This window comes from Rutidosis leptorrhynchoides, chromosome 3, assembly GCF_046630445.1.
Source record: "Rutidosis leptorrhynchoides isolate AG116_Rl617_1_P2 chromosome 3, CSIRO_AGI_Rlap_v1, whole genome shotgun sequence".
Taxonomy (NCBI): domain Eukaryota; kingdom Viridiplantae; phylum Streptophyta; class Magnoliopsida; order Asterales; family Asteraceae; genus Rutidosis; species Rutidosis leptorrhynchoides.
Window position 1 is genome coordinate 49,638,607 of NC_092335.1, and position 22,434 is coordinate 49,661,040.

The 22,434-nt window shown below is 35.6% G+C and overlaps 2 protein-coding genes across 3 annotated transcripts; both read left to right on the forward strand.

Moving 5' to 3' along the window:
• The first annotated feature begins 1,245 nt into the window (after positions 1–1,245).
• Positions 1,246–2,848, forward strand: LOC139896086 (uncharacterized). The gene is made up of 2 exons (XM_071878671.1): positions 1,246–1,431; positions 2,495–2,848. The coding sequence occupies exons 1-2, from the start codon at positions 1,284–1,286 to the stop codon at positions 2,758–2,760; spliced, it is 414 nt and encodes a 137-aa protein (XP_071734772.1). The 5' UTR covers positions 1,246–1,283; the 3' UTR covers positions 2,761–2,848.
• A 2,938-nt stretch (positions 2,849–5,786) lies between these two features.
• On the forward strand, positions 5,787–8,976 carry LOC139896087 (WRKY transcription factor 44). Of its 2 annotated transcripts, XM_071878673.1 has the most exons (6): positions 5,787–6,108; positions 6,232–6,354; positions 7,135–7,444; positions 7,556–7,733; positions 8,293–8,445; positions 8,601–8,976. In XM_071878673.1, exons 1-6 carry the CDS (start codon positions 5,923–5,925, stop codon positions 8,734–8,736), a joined length of 1,086 nt encoding a protein of 361 aa, XP_071734774.1. In that variant the 5' UTR covers positions 5,787–5,922; the 3' UTR covers positions 8,737–8,976. The 2 variants fall into 2 exon arrangements, with proteins under 2 accessions (XP_071734774.1, XP_071734773.1); XM_071878672.1 differs by having other exon boundaries at positions 7,135–7,733.
• The last annotated feature ends 13,458 nt before the right edge of the window (positions 8,977–22,434 follow it).

The window sequence follows — 22,434 nt, forward strand, 5'->3', positions numbered from 1 at the left end:
CAAAAAACTTCTAAAATTATGGAAATACTTTTCTGAACGAGATATTTTGACCGATTTCCCTTTAGACCGCTAGTATCGGTTTAGTGGTTGATTTTTTTTTCCCGAGGTTGGATCCGCCTTCCATTAACTCCGATACTAGCACTCCGCCATTGATTAGTGGTTGGATACCCGTGATGCAAATTGTCGTTGGATGAAAAAACTCATCACGGAACATGTGTAATTATTTGTTGTATATTTTGCTGTATTAATTGTACCTTGAATTAATTAATTAATTTACTGGGTGTGAGGAAGTGCGTGATAGGTACGTCATGGTTGTTAGCATTTAGTAGTTGGTTAGTGATGGGAAGAAGGTGCTGATGTAGCGCTGATGTGGCAGTCAGTGATCCCATGACGGACCGTCATGGTTAAGAGTGGTCTTACTAAATGATGATGGTTTGATTGCCCATTCCCATAATTTATATGTGGAAATAGTGAAGGCAAAAAACAAGTTCTAAAATTATGAAAATACTTTTCTGAACGTAATATTCTCACCGATTTCCCTTTAAACAAATAGGGTATGTTTAAACAAACTGAGTATATTTGACAAAACTATCTAGTAGCTGATAACTTTTAGCTTGTAGCTGGTAGCTTTTAGCTGATAGTTGGTAGTTTTTAGTTTTTTAAATATATTTTGGTGTTTGGCAGAGGAACTGAATCTGTTAAATAAACAGTAAAATGTCAAAAAGCTAGAAGCTAAAAGCTAAACGCTACTTCTAGTAACTTTTAGCTTTTTTTTATCTGTCTAAAAGCTTTAAGCTTCTTTAACTAAACGCAGCTCTTTATCAAATAAGAGTTTTTTCATAAAAGTTAAAAGCTCCAAAAAGCTTCAAAAAAATTACGCCCCAAACATAGCTTCAAAATGGGAGGTGATACTTCCACCATTCAATTTTATTCTTCCACCAACATATGATGCACTTTTTCCAGTAATACCCCTTGATAAGTTATAACAAGATATTTGTGTAAACCTTTCATTAAAGGTATCTTAGTACTTTACGGTAGATATAGTAAAAGTAATGGTGGAAATATCAATCCCCTCGAAAATGGGCTTACATGAATATGTGGGCAGTAGGCTTACAGAGAACAAGTTCGGCTCAGTATACCTCGTAACCCGTACCACATATAGCCCATTAAGAAAAATATTAATCGAAATGACAAATATACCCTTTACATCGTCAACGTCCAAACAAAAGACAGGAGCAAAGGTTTCAGTTTTTGTGTGGTTAAAATTTGAGAATTCCCAAAAAATGGATATTCGAGCGATGAACATAGGCAGCTTAACGTCATCATTACGGAATCAAAAACCACCAAATAAAGGTTACTATTGTTCGACCAGAGACCCACCTCCTCCACGTCCACCGTCTCCCGGCAACGATCGGAATAATAATAACAAAGGTATAATTTTAATTCAACTTTGCGCTTCATACGTCTGTAGATATTATTCATGCATATAACAATAGCTATATACTACGATAGTTAAGCAAGTTGTTACGCAATTAGAAGACAAATTTCTGAAACTACTGTGACACAAGTTTAGGATGTTTCATTGACAGTTATGTATGTTTGGTAGACCGTAGACATGTTTTGCTTGTAGCCGTTGTAGGGGTTTATAGAGTTTATTTTCTAGTAATTAGAACATTTCTAATTATGCTAACTATGACTGACTGTGCCGTCAGAGTTAAATGGTGCATTTTTTTTGTGAAAAAATGGTTTTTTGAGCGTGACTGTATTTAGCATTCATTAACAAAAAACACAAATTTTTGCATCACGTATATATAGGGTGATGTGTTAAAATATGATTGGAAATTGAGTGACAAAAAATAAATTAAAGAAATATATAAAAAGAGTCTTCAATTATGATTGGTTAAAACCAATTCTAACTCTCAAACATAAACTCGTCACCCTGCCGACCAACGCTCCATTGTGTCAAAAACTAACGTTGGGTTAACCGACGTTAGTTTTCGTTAAAATGCCACCTACACTGAGGGATGAAATGTGACGCTCTGTTAGGAGTGGTCTTATAAGCTCCAACACTTGTAATTCATTAATGAAATTTTGTTTGGCAAAACAACAAGTAGGCATTATTGATTTATTAGATAATAAGATGCTACAAGTTTTTGAAATAAAAGCTTCTTCTAGTGGTCGGTTAAATTGACATTCAAGCTTAAACTTTCAGCTAACTGTTGCCATATATATCCCATTTGTGAGAGATGAACGTTGTTTTTCTGGTTATAAGTTTTTGGTATTTGGGCTAAACCAACTTTTTGACGGCCCTCATCGGTTGGTCTCGCGATAGACTCACTTAACCCGTGAATAAAGGAACATAAGGATGGGGATTGAACCTATATTGCATGTCTGCCACAACTAAATTAACTACCATCGCGAAGACAGTTTATGGTATTTGTGTGTGTGAAACAAATTTTTTTTTTTTTATAATGTTTTCGCACATCATGTACAGATAAGTCTTCGACAGATTGGGACAAGGCTTGGTCAAGTTTCAAGAAGCAAGGGAAAAAGAGTTTGTTTTCACAGTTTACGCCCAACAAATATGTAACCTGGAACCCTAGGCGATCCAACTTCCCTTTATCTGAGGAGGTTGATCCTATTAAGAGGGCAGAGAGATCAAACTTGAGTTTATGGACTGGTCCAGGTTTTACTCTCGGGGGCGCCATTGTCATTGTAACTTTTCTTCTGGTGTACACCATTCTTTCTCCCCTTAAGTAAATTCTGTAATTTCATAGAAGAAAAATATGGTGTTGTACATAACTCATGTCTATTCTGATGGAAATTACTACAGTGTAATGTCTAAAAATATACAATTGTTTTTTTTTTTTTTTTTTTTTTTTTTTGGCAAAAGAACAAAAACTTTTATAAATATCAAACAGAGATACAAAAGGGACTCCACAAAAAGGCTCGATACCAATAAACAAAACCTAAAAGCTAACTAAAACCGAGTCTTCTTGATGTAAGGATCGATGGCTGTGACCTGCACTATATAACTCAAGTGCACAAATTACACTATATAACACAAGTGCACAAAACCCTCTCGGTTTATTTATTAACCACGCTTTTCTCAAAACAAAAACTAAAGAAAACAAGATACAGACCCCCCTCCTTATATAATGACCAAAATATAAGGAGATAAAACTAAACAAGAGAAAAATAAGGTAACAAACTAGGACTTTGACTTGGAATACAATTCCTTATTATTCAACTAAAACACGTAAAATAAATCTCCTTCATGTTGCCTTGACCATCGGCCCATTAGGAGCTTGTATTGGGCTGCCATTAATCTCCAACATCCTCAAATAATCCAAGCCCAATACTAATTGTTGTTCTCGTACCTGCATCACTTTTCGTGTAAAAAACTAAAAACAACAATAAAGGCTCCCCTTAACGATATAGAGTCTGTTTTTAGTTTACCAAATAGTAAGTGCATTAAATATCATCACAAAAACTACACTGTTTCAACTTTCAATCCAATGTACCAATGTATGAGTTTCTACCCATTTTCATTTTTAGCTAAAAACATTCAAGCCAATAAACAAATAACTTGTCCAGTATTGATCATAGTAGTCAGGCCGGTCCCGAGAATTCAAGGTCCTAGAACGAGATGAAAAAAAGGGCCCTTAGGCCATAACGAATAAAATAAATTATTTAAAAAAAAGGTCATTTCGGCATCGCTAGAATGCTAGTGGACTTTGATTTTTTTTCCCGGGGTATTTTATTGTTGATTTTGGGCCTATTGTGTTTTGACTTCGCTGATTCAGTGGTGTTTTCCTAGTTCCACTGCTTCTCAAATCTCCGATTATGTATGCATATATAAAAAATTGGGCCCCTGAAAATATTGTGCCCTGAGCGATTGATACTTTGCTCCCCCTCCGGGCCTCCCATGATTAGTAGTCACCAGTAACTGCCACACAAAGTATGCTTACCAGTTACCATCCATCGAATTAGCTTTACAGAAACTGTTGAATAATCATTTAAAGGACACTTCACGATCTGCATTTTGGGCAAATGTTGTTAAGCCTACACTTGCAAGTTGATGTCATGTATCATGTGAGGATTCAAGATTCAAGCCACTGAGACCAATATACTAACAAGAAATTGTTTGTTTTAATTTCAATTAATAATGATGTAATGTTAGACTTCATTTTTTGGGTAAAGAGAAACAGATATTATTGCACCATCCAAATATGATACTAATTTAATTGTTATTTTTTAGAAAAAGAAAGAAAAAAAATTGAATATATACTACAGTATTGATTACTCCTTATCACGGAGTAATTATGTTAATGTTAATACTAATAGTAATACAGTAACTATTGAGTCTGTTGTAACTATTGATTACTCCGTATCACGGAAAATGATGCTGCCCCTCCTATTGAGTCTGTTGTAACGGTGACAGTTGCTTCTTCTTTGGAAGAGCACACCACTATCGTTCGTCCATCGACTTCCCGAACAATGAATGGAAAAAATAAGGGGAGGAAAGATAAGGGTCCGTACGTGCTTAGGGATGAAGAGGAAGAAGTTAAGCCGAGTGTTAATGGTATAGGTTTTTTTCATGGTTTGGCGGATCGTGGACTGATCCCTTCATGCGCTCCGGGTTCGGTTATTAATGGTGGTTCGGCCGACGTTAGCTCCTTCAACTATTACTCGAGAAAAGGTAAAGGAGTGCATTTCGAGAAGGTGAACGGGATGACTTCTCGGCCGGACGAAAGAAACAAAAAAAATCGGCCACCCAAAACCGGTTAATTTGTTTGTAATCTTGGTTGTGCTTGCTTGGATCAGGATGAGTTTGCTTTTTAGAGTTTTTCATTGTTTGTGGTAGAATGTTTTGAGTTGTTGGTACATTGTCTATCTTTTTGTTTTGTGTTTCGCTACTTTGGTTCGTTAGGCTCGGTTCGAGTTAGCATTTAAGTTAGGTTGATTTAGGTTGGTTTACTCTCTTCGAGCCTTTTGTTGCGTTTTTGTTTCTTTGCTTGTATCGGTTTGGGGGTTTTTCATCTATTGATGAAGATCCTTTTATTTTAATAGTAATCGTTATTTTAGTAAAAAAAAAAAAAAAATACAGTAACTATTAGTGAAATTCCAAACTAACAAAAAAAAAAAAAAAAAAGACGCTATGGTGGAGTTGTATATCGCGCTTCACTATGTGTACATAATCACGTGCTAAATAAAATACGGAGTAATAGAAAGGTAAGACAGTTAGCTGAAAGGACCGTTAGTTGGCACACACTCCATACAACAAAACAACAACTCGTCTCTTGTTTAGCCTCCACTGCAATTCAAAACCAAGTAACTAATCAATTCAACATTTTCAAACCCTAATTAACTATTACCTACAAAATATCTTCGTATTTCTACAGTTCAAAGCATCAATTTGAAGGTAAAGTGCAATTCATAATCCCCTGAAACTCATTTTACAACTTGCATAATTTATTCATGTCAATTTTTTCCAAGAATTTAGCGGATACGTATAATTGCTGACTATTTTTATGAAATTTTTTCTGACTGACTGCTCTTAATTTCTGTAATTGTATGTGAATTATACTCTGCTTCATTGTTAATTTGATTAATTATTACTCTATTTCTTTAACTGATGGTGTAAACTTATATAATTGTCCGCAGCTACTACTATAGTTACAATAGTACATTAGTACAGTCCTTGAAATGCATAATTGACGAATGACTCTTATAATATGAGCAGATTTTTATTTTTATTTTTTTTAATTCTGAATTGCAGTAAACAAAGTGATGAAATTGAATCAGGCGATTTTAGGATTTAAAGAGATAGAGGTGACACAGCTCGATGGCTAGAGTTCAATATGATTTTATAATCTTATCAAGAGACTTTATGTAAAATTAGATACAGTTTAATAAAATATGGACCTTAAAGAGGCAGAAAGGACAGTTATAGCAAAACCAGTTGCTTCAAGGCCTACAATCTCCAATTTCAGATCCTTCTCTGACCCTCTTGCCAGTCCCACTATCGACTTGCCCTCGTCTGAACCTGCAATTACTGCCATCAGACCTAAAACGGCGAGGTTCAAGTCGCTCACAACCTCTCAGGTATCGTGTTTTATATGTTCAGACCGTTTAACAATCAACATTTGTTTTTGTGCTATAATTGGTATGAGGAGTAATAAACTAATACAGTAACATTTTTTATGTTTGCATGTGTATTCATTTCAGGCAGAAGTAACTGGGACTCATGTTCGTCATTTGCCTGAAACGTCAAACCACACGTCTCCTTTGCTCTACAAACCCTTGGCGAAGACGGTATCAAAAACAACCGTCAGTTTGTTGGCAAACATGGTCAGTATATATATTATGAACTACTTGTAATCGTCCCGCTTAAAGTATAGGAAGTGTCTGGAAATGTATCAAACCTTACTTAAAATACTAATGTGTAGCCATTTCAAGAGTTTCTATTATAAGCGTTTTTTTTAAAGGCTGTTGTCGGCATCACCCACAGGGAAATTAATCACCTTCGCGATCATTTGCCACGCACGCACGCACTTTCGGGCGGAAACCCGACTCGCACTTTAGGGACCAGATCCATCCATCCATACGGGCATGTGGATCGGGCCGAATTCCTTGATGCGGATCGGTAAAACCTCCCTAGGGACTTTTTAGGAGACAGGGATCGAACCTCTGACCTCTACCCTCCCAATACACAAGGTAATTGGGGCTTTGCCTCAGTGGTCTAACACCTGGGGGTGTTAGGTGAGTTGAGACCCGGGTTCGAGTCTCGCTTGCACCAAGGGGGTTTTCCCCGCCTTAACCTGTGAGACCTCGGTCTCTCTGCCCTCTGGTTACGGTCCGGTTTCCTCCTCTGACTGCGTGTGTGCTAACCACTAACCTGCGAAGCTAACGTGCCGTTCAAAAAAAAAAAAAAAAAAAAAAAAATTGGGGTGAACCACTGGGCCACGAAGGCAGGTTCTCTATTATAAGTATTATATTTTCGGTTCTTGCTATGTATGGTAAAATAACAATAACAAGAATGAAAACATCAGAATTCTGGTTGAAAGTTTGATACAATTTCAGACATTTAATAAACCAGTATGTGTAATATCGGCCGTTGTGACGTTTTAGGGAACTTTAAATGGAAGCCAAGAACGCGCAGTTGTAGCTCAGAATCTTGCATCAAAATTAGAGATTACTAAAGACGTCAATGCCACAAAGTCGGCGCTGGTTAGATCAGAAAATGATAAAAAACCGCAATCATCAACTAATAATGGTAGACCTTCTTACGATGGGTATAATTGGCGGAAATATGGTCAAAAGCAAGTGAAAGGAGGTGAGTACCCAAGAAGTTACTATAAGTGTACACACCCGAGTTGCGTAGTTAAAAAGAAGGTTGAAAGATCGATAGATGGGGAGATAGCTGAAATTGTGTATAAAGGTGAGCATAATCATATGAAACCTCGATTACCTAGACGTCATGCTTTTGATGGGACTAATCAAGATTTAACGTCTCAAATCCGAAATAATTTCATCAATCATGACAATGAAGTTCTTGGAACATCTTCACATGTGAACAATGTGGTCAAATTACAAGAATGTTACGATCATCATGTTTCAAAAGAACGTAGTGTCCCAAATCTGGAATGTTTCTGTGGTGTTGCTCAGGCTCGTGATGGGAGTAAAGTTATGATGGAGACTGCAAATGATGTACCAGCAAATAAGAAAAGGTTCAATATTTGTCGTACTAAAGTGTATCACAGAATTGTCATGCCGCAGTTTTGTTTAGAGCCAGCTAGATGAACGATTTTGGGTAACGGGTCAGGTTGGGTTGATATTCAAACACTCTTTTATCCATTTTTATGAAAATATAACAGCAAGAATAAACTTTTTGTGCTTTAAAATTGATATTGGCAACTTTTAACCTATTTAACACATTTGATCTGTTTCCCTACTAGCTTATTTCTTCATATTAGACTTTATTATAATAAAACACAACCCAAATCGACCCATCTATAAGTAAATGGGTTGAAACTACCACCTCTGGTCTTGTTCATCTTAGTTTTATATTTATTATAATTTGTGTTTTGTGTTGTTGTTTTCCTTTTGAGTGGACATTTAACTAATGTTTTCACTTCACAGAAAGTGTTGTATATATACTCCGGGTTTTTTATGCTTCATTTTGCAGTTTTGAATGCTAATTAGTGACAAAGTTTTTTGTCTTGTAAGATCATATTGTCAAGTTGCTGTGTCCTGGTTTATGGACTTCTAATTTTGTTTGTATTGCAGGAAAAGTTTGAGTCTCACAAACGAAACATACGTGGAAGGCTTACAAGAGCCTCGAGTTGTTGTTCATGATGGCACTGATTCAGAGGCAATTTCAGACGGATTTCGGTGGAGAAAATATGGGCAGAAAGTTGTCAAGGGAAATCCTTATCCCAGGTCACACATTGAAGATTAACCACATTGTATTAAAAGTTTAAAACCAAAAAAACTGCAGTTTTGCTCAACACTTGGGCAAAATCACGTTGAGTATATATTTAGCCATATTTATTGCCATCAAGTCTAACATTAAAAAATCTTGTGTTTAACTGCAGAAGTTACTACAGATGCACAGGCGTTAAGTGCAACGTGAGAAAACATGTGGAACGAGCATCTGATGATCCAAGTGTTTTCATAACATCGTATGAAGGTAAACATAACCATGAAATGCCGATGAAGAAAGCAAATTAACAGCCAAATCGGAGTTCATGTCAGCCTTTGTTTCTGATGTATAACCTAGTGCCGGGCAGCCAAAGAATATATCCACAATATAGTCGTTTTTTAAGAACAAATGGATGTCTATCAGCATCATGTTGCATCGGGCACTTTCTTATTAAGAATTTTTGGGTAGAACTTAAATTTCATGAAGATGAAATGATTAATTGGGATGTAATCTCATATAATGTTATAATTATCGAATAATTAATTTAATTATAGTATATATGTTATTGCTGAAATAAACAAAAAAGTAACTTTTCGACTCAAGTGCTAAGACTACAGAGAATCATCACAAGATAACCCAGTTCCAAGAGATCTCAGATTCGAATCTTGTCTAGGATGAATATTTTGTGGTGGCCATGGAAGGGTTGGAAACAGCCAGAGAGTAATCCTGCTGGGCTGCGTACATCAGAGTATGAGGTTAGATTACTCGCCCTACCTGGTAGTCCGAACATGCAAAAACCTTCTACCTTTTTTTTGCTAGGACTACGTAGGTACATATTTTGTTAACTCTAACTTTCTAACCCTGACCCTAAAAGTTACACCGCCGCCGACGCCCTCTTTTCCGACCACCGGCCTTTGTCGGTGTCCCGGTTATCCTCTCCATCACTGCAGCCTCCCTCTTTTCTATTCAATTTTCACTTATTCTCCTTCTCCCCTTCTTTCCGTCATTTTTTGGCTGGATATAGTCGTTTTTCACTTTCTGGCGATGAGACACCGGCGACATGTACATATGTACTTGGTATTGTTGTTCGTTTGTGAGAGGTTGGGGGTGATGATGGCTTCTTCTTGGTTGGATTTTTGGTAAGTTCCATCCCGGCATCCTTTTGTTTTCATTTTTTTTTTCCGGTCAGCATAACCATTGTTGCCGCCGCCACTTCTTCCATAACCATTACCGCCACTACTTCTTCCTCCCTCGTCCTCCCACATGCGACGAGAATGGTGGCTCTCCACCGTTCTCTGTGGTGGTCGTGGTGTGGATGGGGCGGTGGCTCGATTAGTTAAGTTTCTCAGTGGTTTTTGGACTTCATTTCTTCAGCCGGATCTGAGTTCCTGACCGCCATATTGTGTGCTTTTCTTTGTCCGTCGACAAATCAGCTCGTTGCCGGTTGTCAGACAGTATCTTTCCCTTTCTCGTCGTTCAGGGTTTATTTATGGAGAATCAAATTTTCACTTTATCTCTTACTTGGTTTTCATGCCCTTATTTTCACTTTCATTTTGTTCCGGTAAGTTTACTTTCTTCGTCTTCGATCACTTTTTCCTACGACCATTTTTTCTTCTACCACTCCATTTCCACCTTGTTGTAACCTAAACTTTTGGGCATCGTCGCAGGCCTCCGGCACCTTGTCAGAGGTTCGACTTCCTCCGTTTTTTCCTTTCTTCTCTTTCTTTCTTTAAGATCTCTCTAATTCTATCATTTTCCCACGTTGCGGTTTTTTTGCGGCATGAGACTTCTCTTTCGGTGGTTTTGAGGTTTTGATCCAGCGACCAACCTCTTTTCATCGTCGTTCTCGTGGTGGGTTTGGCTATGCTTGTTGGGATCTCATCCTACCGCTTGTATTAAACAACTCTCCTGTACCAGGGCTCCTTGGTGCGGCCATGTATGACGGCGGTTGGTGGTGCACTACCGTGTTGGTGGTGGCCAACGGCTGTTTGTAGTTTTTCGATGGCTACACCCTTCTCTTCTTGGATCTTCTTAACATGCCGCTGACGTTGGTGGTTTACCACCTAGTTAGTGGTGGCCATAGGCTATAAGTGGCTGGTTCTTCTAACACGCTGGCAGCTTTTATGGTTCACCACCCTGTTGGTGGTGGCCACCGATGACGACTAGTTGTGGGTGGATGCTTGAGTTTGACCTCCATTGGCTGGTCGAGTGGCCATCCACCTTATTGGTGGTGGTTTCCCGTTGTTAAAGGGAGCAAGGGAGGAGGTAGTTGGCTTGTTTTGGGTTACATTATTGGTTTTTCTTGTTTCCGTGGATTTAGCGACGGGTCCCTTCTTTTATGGTTGCGCATTTGGGTTTAGATGAGATGACGTTCTTCCTGTTGGAGATCTGGTTTTGAAACTAGGGTGGACGGGTTTTATGCGGATGGGATCACTTTCCTGGCGGCTCGTGAAGTTTCGTGACAGGATGGGTTTTTTCTATTCTTTGATTTTCGTTAGTTCAACGTACTTTGGCGTTCTCCATATGGTTTGATGTTTATCAGGAATGGTTTATGTGCTTTCGGGTTTAGGGTTCTAAAGTGAAACGACCCGTCCATATTACTATAAACGTGGTACGTTATTCATTTGTCCCATAGCGAGGTATTTGACCTCTATATGATACGTTTTAGAAAATATTGCATTCGTTTCTAAAAAACACACCATTATTATACATAATGCATGTTTTTAACAAGTGGGCGATTATTTAAGAAATATTCCCCAAAATACATCGGTTTCCAAATACTACACACGTGACATAACAGTCGAATATAATACATGACAAAGGTTTTATTGAATGCAACACTTTATTTGAACCAAAGCATGAGACTCCATGCACAGCTTGCTCAGATAATGCAACAGCGAAAGACTTTCTTAAGGACCTGAGAATAAACATGCTTAAACAGTCAACATAAAGGTTGGTGAGATATATAGGTTTAGCATCGATATAAATATAGACCACAATATTTCATAGTTATAAATATATGTACACTCGCAAGTTTATAAAAGTATTCTATAAGTTGTTGAGCGCTTCGGTAACCATACTTAACCATTAATGTGGCATATTCCCTTTATTACGAAATCTCCCTACACTGTACCAAGTGTAGTAAAAACGAAGTATTATGCAACCGTTTACGATACTAGAGCGACTAGCCAGGTTGGGGTTGTCAAACCTGATAGATCTATCAATAGGATTCGCGTATACATATTCTTACAACATGTAAATATTAGTTACCAAGCTATTAGGGAAGATATGCAAAGTGGTACAACTCAACTTAGAATATATTTTAAGTACTTGTGTCTATGGCGTAAAACATAAAATGCATGTATTCTCATCCTAAAATATTTGTAGAGTTTAAAAATGGGACTATATACTCACAGTAGTAAAAGTATATTAATAATAAGTTTTCAACTTATTAAAAATATGACCGTCGTCCTTGGATTCACGAACCTATAACAATAATAACGATTCAGATGATAATACGACATATGAATAAAATAAAGCAAGTTCATAGAATACTTATATAATAATTTTTTAACATTTTATGTTAGTAGTCCATTGTTAGTAGTCCTTTGTTAGTAGTCCAAAATAGTCCGAAAAGTCCAACAGTCCAATAATCGGTATATATATATATATATATATATATATATATATATATATCTATATATATATATATATATATATATATATATATATCTATATATATATATATATGTATATGTATATAATCTTAGAATTACCCCACGACGTATTGTATACGTATTGTCTTTGCATCAACCCAGAGACGTATTGTATACATATTGTCTTAGAATTAACTAAGACATATTGTGTACGTATTGTCTTAGAATTTATCAAAACGTATTGTATACTTATTGTGTTAGGACGTACTAAGAATATTATTATACATATATACAATCACAGAATTAACTAAGATTATAATATTTTGTTATACTACTGATAACATGTCCAAATATATATAGGATATAGAAAAAGTTAACAAGGATATGGTTAATATAGTTTTTATAATATAAATTTCGTCCATACAACGTTAATTTTAGCAGATTTTGTTTTGCTCGCCAAATATTCATTACAACTCCGTTTAAAGTGAATCAAATTGCTATGGATTCCATAAAAAGTAAATTTTACAAAACCAATTCGAAAAGTTCATCCCAAGTAGTAATTTTTAGAGCTTTACCCTCTTTTTGTGTCGGTGGACATATTTGGAAAAATTCCGGCATCCACCCAATATATGATTTTTGATAAAATACTTCCACTTTGTCTAAAATCATGAAAAAAAATACTGGAGGTCTTATTTACATATATTAACATATTTCCAAAATCTTAGCCTCAAAATCAAAGTGTAAGATAGGTTTTTAATTCCCAACCTAATACAGCCCGCTTTTTGCTGAATGGAGATTAAAGAATATATGTTAAGTTTCAAGGTGCTCTTCATATGTACAAGTTATAAGTTCTTATATTAACTTAATATAACATCATAATACATATAAATAAGTGTTATTAGAGTTAAGTTTGAAAGATTAGATTAGTTTTTCAAAGCTTGGTGTTCACCAAAATAAGTTCTACTTTTTACAAGTTTTATAAGTATAATAAGATAGCAACTATACAAGGAATTGAACAAGGATTTTAAGAAGTATTTTACCTTGATTATGAAGAGAAAATTTACTGAGATTGAAGTATGATATGAGAGCATTCAAGTGTGTGTTTTTAGTTTAAGAAAACGTGGAGTAAAAATGAGTTAAAATGGTCCTTATTTATAAGCTTATAATTTTGGCTTTTAGTGAAAATATCTAAGATAAGTTAAATTGTATTAAGTCATGCATGGTATAATAAATTGATTAGGTCATGGATGACATATTACACAAATAATTGCAGATTTCTATTGGTATATACCAATAGTAAATACTTCTAGAAGCTGTGTATAATGCGGGTAAAAATACCGTATGAATGCGAGTAGAATTCTTGAAGAAATTGAACGGAAATACGAGTATAGCTATCCTTTATATGTATTGGTATATTATAAAGTGTATTCAATACTTGTAAGGATGTATTTACACTCGTAATACATTATATGTAAATACATTTTAACATAAGTTAATTACATCGTTTAAATAGTAACATATATATTGTTCAAAAATTCTTTAAATTAGTAGTATGAATATATATATATATATATATATATATATATATATATATATATATATATATATATATATATATATATATATATATATATATATATATATATATATAATACTTTGTTAATATACTTAATGAGATATTTAATTATCATATTTTCAAGTTAAATATATATAAATCCATATATATACACAATAATTAAACAATTAAACAATTAAATCAAGTTATGACGTTCGTGAATCGTCGGAATAAAAGGGTGACCAAAAGCTTGTGTAAAACTCTTTCCGGAGGTTCAAGATTTATTAAAATTCATTGCTTATCAAGTTGGAATTATATAAAGATTAAGTTTAAATTTGGTCGGAAATTTCCGGGTCGTCACAGTACCTACCCGTTAAAGAAATTTCGTCCCGAAATTTGATCGAGGTCGTCATGGCTAACAATAAGAATGTTATTATGACGAATATAAGTTGATTCATAGGATTTTATCATGATTGAGAAATATGGATAAAATAATTCGATTACTCGAAACATATGAGTGAAGCTATCGTAAAAGATTGAAATGAGAAAATAGGGATTCGTCTTATCTTTTGACGTCATCACGGTTGATCTCCAGATTAAAGAAAATCTTTGTAATCTATATAAGATTTGATTCTTCGGCGATTAAGGAAATTATGACCCTCTTCGATTTAATGCAATAATCTGTCTCGATTTCTCTATCGGATATTTTACTATAAATCAACCTCCTACGTTTCCTTATTTCCACATCTCCCATTTTTTATACTTTATTCCTTTCTTCGTACTTCCAAAACATTCGTCAATATGCTCCATCCAGTTTTAATTCTTGATATATTCTTGACTATCACATCTGTCATTCTTCTTTTTCATCTTTCACCGGAGGAATCCGTTAATTTCTACTATGCTTTTGGGTTTATAGTGTTCTTAGTTTTTCCGTGTCTTTATATTGCTATACGTATCGATATACACGGTTTGTAATTTTTGCGTTGTCTTCGTGCTTATATTTTTCCTTATATTTTGGAGTTTCATGCTTCCGTCTTCTTTTCCCGACTTCAAGTCAAGCGAATAATGGTCTAGAATTCATAGATATGAAATTCAGAATGAACATAGCTAATGCTCTAAGAGAGAAATTGTAATAGCACAATTTGACTTGTGAAATTACCAGAATCCAAAGGAAAAGATAAAACTATCAATAGAATATGTTCCTGATATGTTTAGAGATTAGATTGAATGTAAGAGTCATGTAACATGGCACATGATGACGTTATTGAAATGTCCCGTTCTTATTGATTAAAAACGTTCCATATTAATTGATTTCGTTGCGAGGTTTTGACCTCTATATGAGACGTTTTTCAAAGACTGCATTCATTTTTAAACAAACCATAACCTTTATTTCATCAATAAAGGTTTAAAAAACTTTACGTAGATTATCAAATAATGATAATCTAAAATATCCTGTTTACACACGACCATTACATAATGGTTTACAATACAAATATGTTACAACAAAATAAGTTTCTTGAATGCAGTTTTTACACAATATCATACAAGCATGGACTCTAAATCTTGTCCTTATTTAAGTATGCGACAGCGGAAGCTCTTAATAATCACCTGAGAATAAACATGCTTAAAACGTCAACAAAAATGTTGGTGAGTTATAGGTTTAACCTATATATATCAAATCGTAACAATAGACCACAAGATTTCATATTTCAATACACATCCCATACATAGAGATAAAAATCATTCATATGGTGAACACCTGGTAACCGACAATAACAAGATGCATATATAAGAATATCCCCATCATTCCGGGACACCCTTCGGATATGATATAAATTTCGAAGTACTAAAGCATCCGGTACTTTGGATGGGGTTTGTTAGGCCCAATAGATCTATCTTTAGGATTCGCGTCAATTAGGGTGTCTGTTCCCTAATTCTTAGATTACCAGACTTAATAAAAAGGGGCATATTCGATTTCGATAATTCAACCATAGAATGTAGTTTCACGTACTTGTGTCTATTTTGTAAATCATTTATAAAACCTGCATGTATTCTCATCCCAAAAATATTAGATTTTAAAAGTGGGACTATAACTCACTTTCACAGATTTTTACTTCGTCGGGAAGTAAGACTTGGCCACTGTTGATTCACGAACCTATAACAATATATACATATATATTAAAGTATGTTCAAAATATATTTACAACACTTTTAATATATTTTGATGTTTTAAGTTTATTAAGTCAGCTGTCCTCGTTAGTAACCTATAACTAGTTGTCCACAGTTAGATGTACAGAAATAAATCGATAAATATTATCTTGAATCAATCCACGACCCAGTGTATACGTATCTCAGTATTGATCACAACTCAAACTATATATATTTTGGAATCAACCTCAACCCTGTATAGCTAACTCCAACATTCACATATAGAGTGTCTATGGTTGTTCCGAAATATATATAGATGTGTCGACATGATAGGTCGAAACATTGTATACGTGTCTATGGTATCTCAAGATTACATAATATACAATACAAGTTGATTAAGTTATGGTTGGAATAGATTTGTTACCAATTTTCACGTAGCTAAAATGAGAAAAATTATCCAATCTTGTTTTACCCATAACTTCTTCATTTTAAATCCGTTTTGAGTGAATCAAATTGCTATGATTTCATATTGAACTCTATTTTATGAATCTACACAGAAAAAGTATAGGTTTATAGTCGGAAAAATAAGTTACAAGTCGTTTTTGTAAAGGTAGTCATTTCAGTCGAAAGAACGACGTCTAGATGACCATTTTAGAAAACATACTTCCACTTTGAGTTTAACCATAATTTTTGGATATAGTTTCATGTTCATAATAAAAATCATTTTCTCAGAATAACAACTTTTAAATCAAAGTTTATCATAGTTTTTAATTAACTAACCCAAAACAGCCCGCGGTGTTACTACGACGGCGTAAATCCGGTTTTACGGTGTTTTTCGTGTTTCCAGGTTTTAAATCATTAAGTTAGCACATCATATAGATATAGAACATGTGTTTAGTTGATTTTAAAAGTCAAGTTAGAAGGATTAACTTTTGTTTGCGAACAAGTTTAGAATTAACTAAACTATGTTCTAGTGATTACAAGTTTAAACCTTCGAATAAGATAGCTTTATATGTATGAATCGAATGATGTTATGAACATCATTACTACCTTAAGTTCCTTGGATGAACCTACTGGAAAAGAGAAAAATGGATCTAGCTTCAATGGATCCTTGGATGGCTCAAAGTTCTTGAAGCAAAATCATGACACGAAAACAAGTTCAAGTAAGATCATCACTTGAAATAAGATTGTTATAGTTATAGAAATTGAACCAAAGTTTGAATATGATTATTACCTTGTATTAGAATGATAACCTACTGTAAGGAACAAAGATTTCTTGAGGTTGGATGATCACCTTACAAGATTGGAAGTGAGCTAGCAAACTTGAAAGTATTCTTGATTTTATGAAACTAGAACTTTTGGAATTTATGAAGAACACTTAGAACTTGAAGATAGAACTTGAGAGAGTTCAATTAGATGAAGAAAATTGAAGAACGAAAGTGTTTGTAGGTGTTTTTGGTCGTTGGTGTATGGATTAGATATAAAGGATATGTAATTTTGTTTTCATGTAAATAAGTCATGAATGATTACTCATATTTTTGTAATCTTATGAGATATTTCATGCTAGTTGCCAAATGATGGTTCCCACATGTGTTAGTTGACTCAAATGGGCTGCTAATAGATGATCATTGGAGTGTATATACCAATAGTAAATACATCTAAAAGCTGTGTATTGTACGAGTACGAATACGGGTGCATACGAGTAGAATTGTTGATGAAACTGAACGAGAATGTAATTGTAAGCATTTTTGTTAAGTAGAAGTATTTTGATAAGTGTATTGAAGTCTTTCAAAAGTGTATAAATACATATTAAAACACTACATGTATATACATTTTAACTGAGTCGTTAAGTCATCGTTAGTCGTTACATGTAAGTGTTGTTTTGAAACCTTTAGGTTAACGATCTTGTTAAATGTTGTTAACCCAATTTTTATAATATCAAAAGAGATTTTAAATTATTATATTATCATGATATTATGATGTACGAATATCTCTTAATATGATATATATACATTAAATGTCGTTACAACGATAAACGTTACATATATGTCTCGTTTCAAAATCATTAAGTTAGTAGTCTTGTTTTTACATATGTAGTTCATTGTTAATATAATTAATGATATGTTTTCTTATCATAGTATCATGTTAACTATATATATATATATATCCATATATATGTCATCATATAGTTTTTACAAGTTTTAACGTTCGTGAATCACCGATCAACTTGGGTGGTCAATTGTCTATATGAAACATATTTCAATTAATCAAGTCTTAACAAGTTTGATTGCTTAACATGTTGGAAACATTTAATCATGTAAATATCAATCTCAATTAATATATATAAACATGGAAAAGTTCGGGTCACTACAGTACCTACCCGTTAAATAAATTTCGTCCCGAAATTTTAAGCTGTTGAAGGTGTTGACGAATCTTCTGGAAATAGATGCGGGTATTTCTTCTTCATCTGATCTTCATGCTCCCAGGTGAACTCGGGTCCTCTACGAGCATTCCATCGAACCTTAACAATTGGTATCTTGTTTTGCTTAAGTCTTTTAACCTCACGATCCATTATTTCGACGGGTTCTTCGATGAATTGAAGTTTTTCGTTGATTTGGATTTCATCTAACGGAATAGTGAGATCTTCTTTAGCAAAACATTTATTTAAATTCGAGACGTGGAAAGTGTTATGTACAGCCGCGAGTTGTTGAGGTAACTCTAGTCGGTAAGCTACTGGTCCGACACGATCAATAATCTTGAATGGTCCAATATACCTTGGATTTAATTTCCCTCGTTTACCAAATCGAACAACGCCTTTCCAAGGTGCAACTTTAAGCATGACCATCTCTCCAATTTCAAATTCTATATCTTTTCTTTTAATGTCAGCATAGCTCTTTTGTCGACTTTGGGCGGTTTTCAACCGTTGTTGAATTTGGATGATCTTCTCGGTAGTTTCTTGTATAATCTCCGGACCCGTAATCTGTCTATCCCCCACTTCACTCCAACAAATCGGAGACCTGCACTTTCTACCATAAAGTGCTTCAAACGGCGCCATCTCAATGCTTGAATGGTAGCTGTTGTTGTAGGAAAATTCTGCTAACGGTAGATGTCGATCCCAACTGTTTCCGAAATCAATAACACATGCTCGTAGCATGTCTTCAAGCGTTTGTATCGTCCTTTCGCTCTGCCCATTATTTTGTGGATGATAGGCAGTACTCATGTCTAGACGAGTTCCTAATGCTTGCTGTAATGTCTGCCAGAATCTTGAAATAAATCTGCCATCCCTATCAGAGATAATAGAGATTGGTATTCCATGTCTGGAGACGACTTCCTTCAAATACAGTCGTGCTAACTTCTCCATCTTGTCATCTTCTCTTATTGGTAGGAAGTGTGCTGATTTGGTGAGACGATCAACTATTACCCAAATAGTATCAAAACCACTTGCAGTCCTTGGCAATTTAGTGATGAAATCCATGGTAATGTTTTCCCATTTCCATTCCGGGATTTCGGGTTGTTGAAGTAGACCTGATGGTTTCTGATGCTCAGCTTTGACCTTAGAACACGTCAAACATTCTCCTACGTATTTAGCAACATCGGCTTTCATACCCGGCCACCAAAAATGTTTCTTGAGATCCTTGTACATCTTCCCCGTTCCAGGATGTATTGAGTATCTGGTTTTATGAGCTTCTCTAAGTACCATTTCTCTCATATCTCCAAATTTTGGTACCCAAATCCTTTCAGCCCTATACCGGGTTCCGTCTTCCCGAATATTAAGATGCTTCTCCGATCCTTTGGGTATTTCATCCTTTAAATTTCCCTCTTTTAAAACTCCTTGTTGCGCCTCCTTTATTTGAGTAGTAATGTTATTATGAATCATTATATTCATAGATTTTACTCGAATGGGTTCTCTGTCCTTCCTGATCAAGGCATCGGCTACCACATTTGCCTTCCCCGGGTGGTAACGAATCTCAAAGTCGTAATCATTCAATAATTCAATCCACCTACGCTGCCTCATATTCAGTTGTTTCTGATTAAATATGTGTTGAAGACTTTTGTGGTCGGTATATATAATACTTTTGACCCCATATAAGTAGTGCCTCCAAGTCTTTAATGCAAAAACAACCGCGCCTAATTCCAAATCATGCGTCGTATAATTTTGTTCGTGAATCTTCAATTGTCTAGACGCATAAGCAATCACCTTCGTTCGTTGCATTAATACACAACCGAGACCTTGCTTTGATGCATCACAATAAATCACAAAATCATCATTCCCTTCAGGAAATGACAATATAGGTGCCGTAGTTAGCTTTTTCTTCAATAACTGAAACGCTTTCTCTTGTTCATCATTCCATTCAAATTTCTTCCCTTTATGCGTTAATGCAGTCAAGGGTTTTGCTATTCTGGAAAAGTCTTGGATGAACCTTCTGTAGTAACCAGCTAGTCCTAAAAACTGGCGTATGTGTTTCGGAGTTTTCGGGGTTTCCCACTTTTCAACAGTTTCTATCTTTGCCGGATCCACCTTAATACCTTCTTTGTTCACTATGTGACCGAGGAATTGAACTTTCAACCAAAATGCACACTTTGAAAACTTAGCGTACAATTCTTCCTTCCTCAATACTTCTAACACCTTTCTCAAATGTTCACCGTGTTCTTGGTCCTTCTTTGAGTAAATAAGTATGTCATCAATGAAAACAATGACAAACTTGTCAAGGTATGGTCCACACACTCGGTTCATAAGGTCCATGAACACAGCTGGTGCATTAGTTAAACCAAACGGCATGACCATAAACTCGTAATGACCGTAACGTGTTCTGAAAGCAGTCTTTGGAATATCATCTTCTTTCACCCGCATTTGATGATACCCGGAACGTAAGTCAATCTTTGAATAAACAGACGAGCCTTGTAGTTGATCAAATAAGTCGTCGATTCTCGGTAGTGGGTAGCGGTTCTTGATGGTAAGTTTGTTCAACTCTCGGTAGTCGATACACAACCTGAATGTACCATCTTTCTTCTTGACAAACAAAACAGGAGCTCCCCACGGTGATGTGCTTGGTCGAATGAAACCACGCTCTAAAAGTTCTTGTAATTGGCTTTGTAGTTCTTTCATCTCGCTGGGTGCGAGTCTGTAAGGAGCACGAGCTATTGGTGCAGCTCCTGGTACAAGATCTATTTGAAATTCAACGGATCGATGTGGGGGTAATCCCGGTAATTCTTTCGGAAATACATCAGGAAATTCTTTTGCGACGGGAACATCATTGATGCTCTTTTCTTCAGTTTGTACTTTCTCGACGTGTGCTAGAACAGCATAGCAACCTTTTCTTATTAGTTTTTGTGCCTTCAAATTACTAATAAGATGTAGCTTCGTGTTGCCCTTTTCTCCGTACACCATTAAGGGTTTTCCTTTTTCTCGTATAATGCGAATTGCATTTTTGTAACAAACGATCTCCGCTTTCACTTCTTTCAACCAGTCCATACCGATTATCACATCAAAACTCCCTAACTCTACTGGTATCAAATCAATCTTAAATGTTTCGCTAACCAGTTTAATTTCTCGATTCCGACATATATTATCTGCTGAAATTAATTTACCATTTGCTAATTCGAGTAAAAATTTACTATCCAAAGGCGTCAATGGACAACTTAATTTAGCACAAAAATCTCTACTCATATAGCTTCTATCCGCACCCGAATCAAATAAAACGTAAGCAGATTTATTGTCAATAAGAAACGTACCCGTAACAAGCTCCGGGTCTTCCTGTGCCTCTGCCGCATTAATATTGAAAACTCTTCCACGGCCTTGTCCATTCGTGTTCTCCTGGTTCGGGCAATTTCTAATAAAGTGGCCTGGTTTTCCACATTTATAACAAACTACATTGGCATAACTTGCTCCGACACTACTTGCTCCGCCATTACTCGTTCCGACACCATTTGTTCCTTTCGTTCTATTAACCCCTGGTCCGTAGACCTCACACTTCGCCGCGCTATGACCATTTCTTTTACACTTGTTGCAAAATTTGGTGCAGAACCCCGAGTGATTCTTTTCACACCTTTGGCATAGCTGCTTCTGATTGTTGTTGTTGTTGCGGTTATTATTATTGTTGGGATGATTGTTGTAGTTGCTGTTGTTGTTGTTGTTGTTGTTGTTGGGCCGTTTGTTGTAGTTGCGATTGATGTTGCGATTGTTGGGATAATTGTTGCGATTATTGTTGTAATTGTTGTTGTTGTTGTATTGGTGATTCTTATCACCGTTTTCCTCCCACTTTCTTTTGACTTGCTTCACATTGGCCTCTTCAGCAGTCTGTTCTTTAATTCTTTCTTCAATCTGGTTCACTAGTTTGTGAGCCATTCTACATGCCTGTTGTATGGAGGCGGGCTCGTGTGAACTTATATCTTCTTGGATTCTTTCCAGTAATCCTTTCACAAACGCGTCGATCTTCTCTTCCTCATCTTCGAATGCTCCCGGACACAATAGGCACAATTCTGTGAATCGTCTTTCGTACGTGGTAATATCAAATCCTTGGGTTCGTAACCCTCTAAGTTCTGTCTTGAGCTTATTGACCTCGGTTCTGGGACGGTACTTCTCGTTCATCAAGTGCTTGAATGCTGACCACGGTAGTGCGTACGCATCATCTTGTCCCACTTGCTCT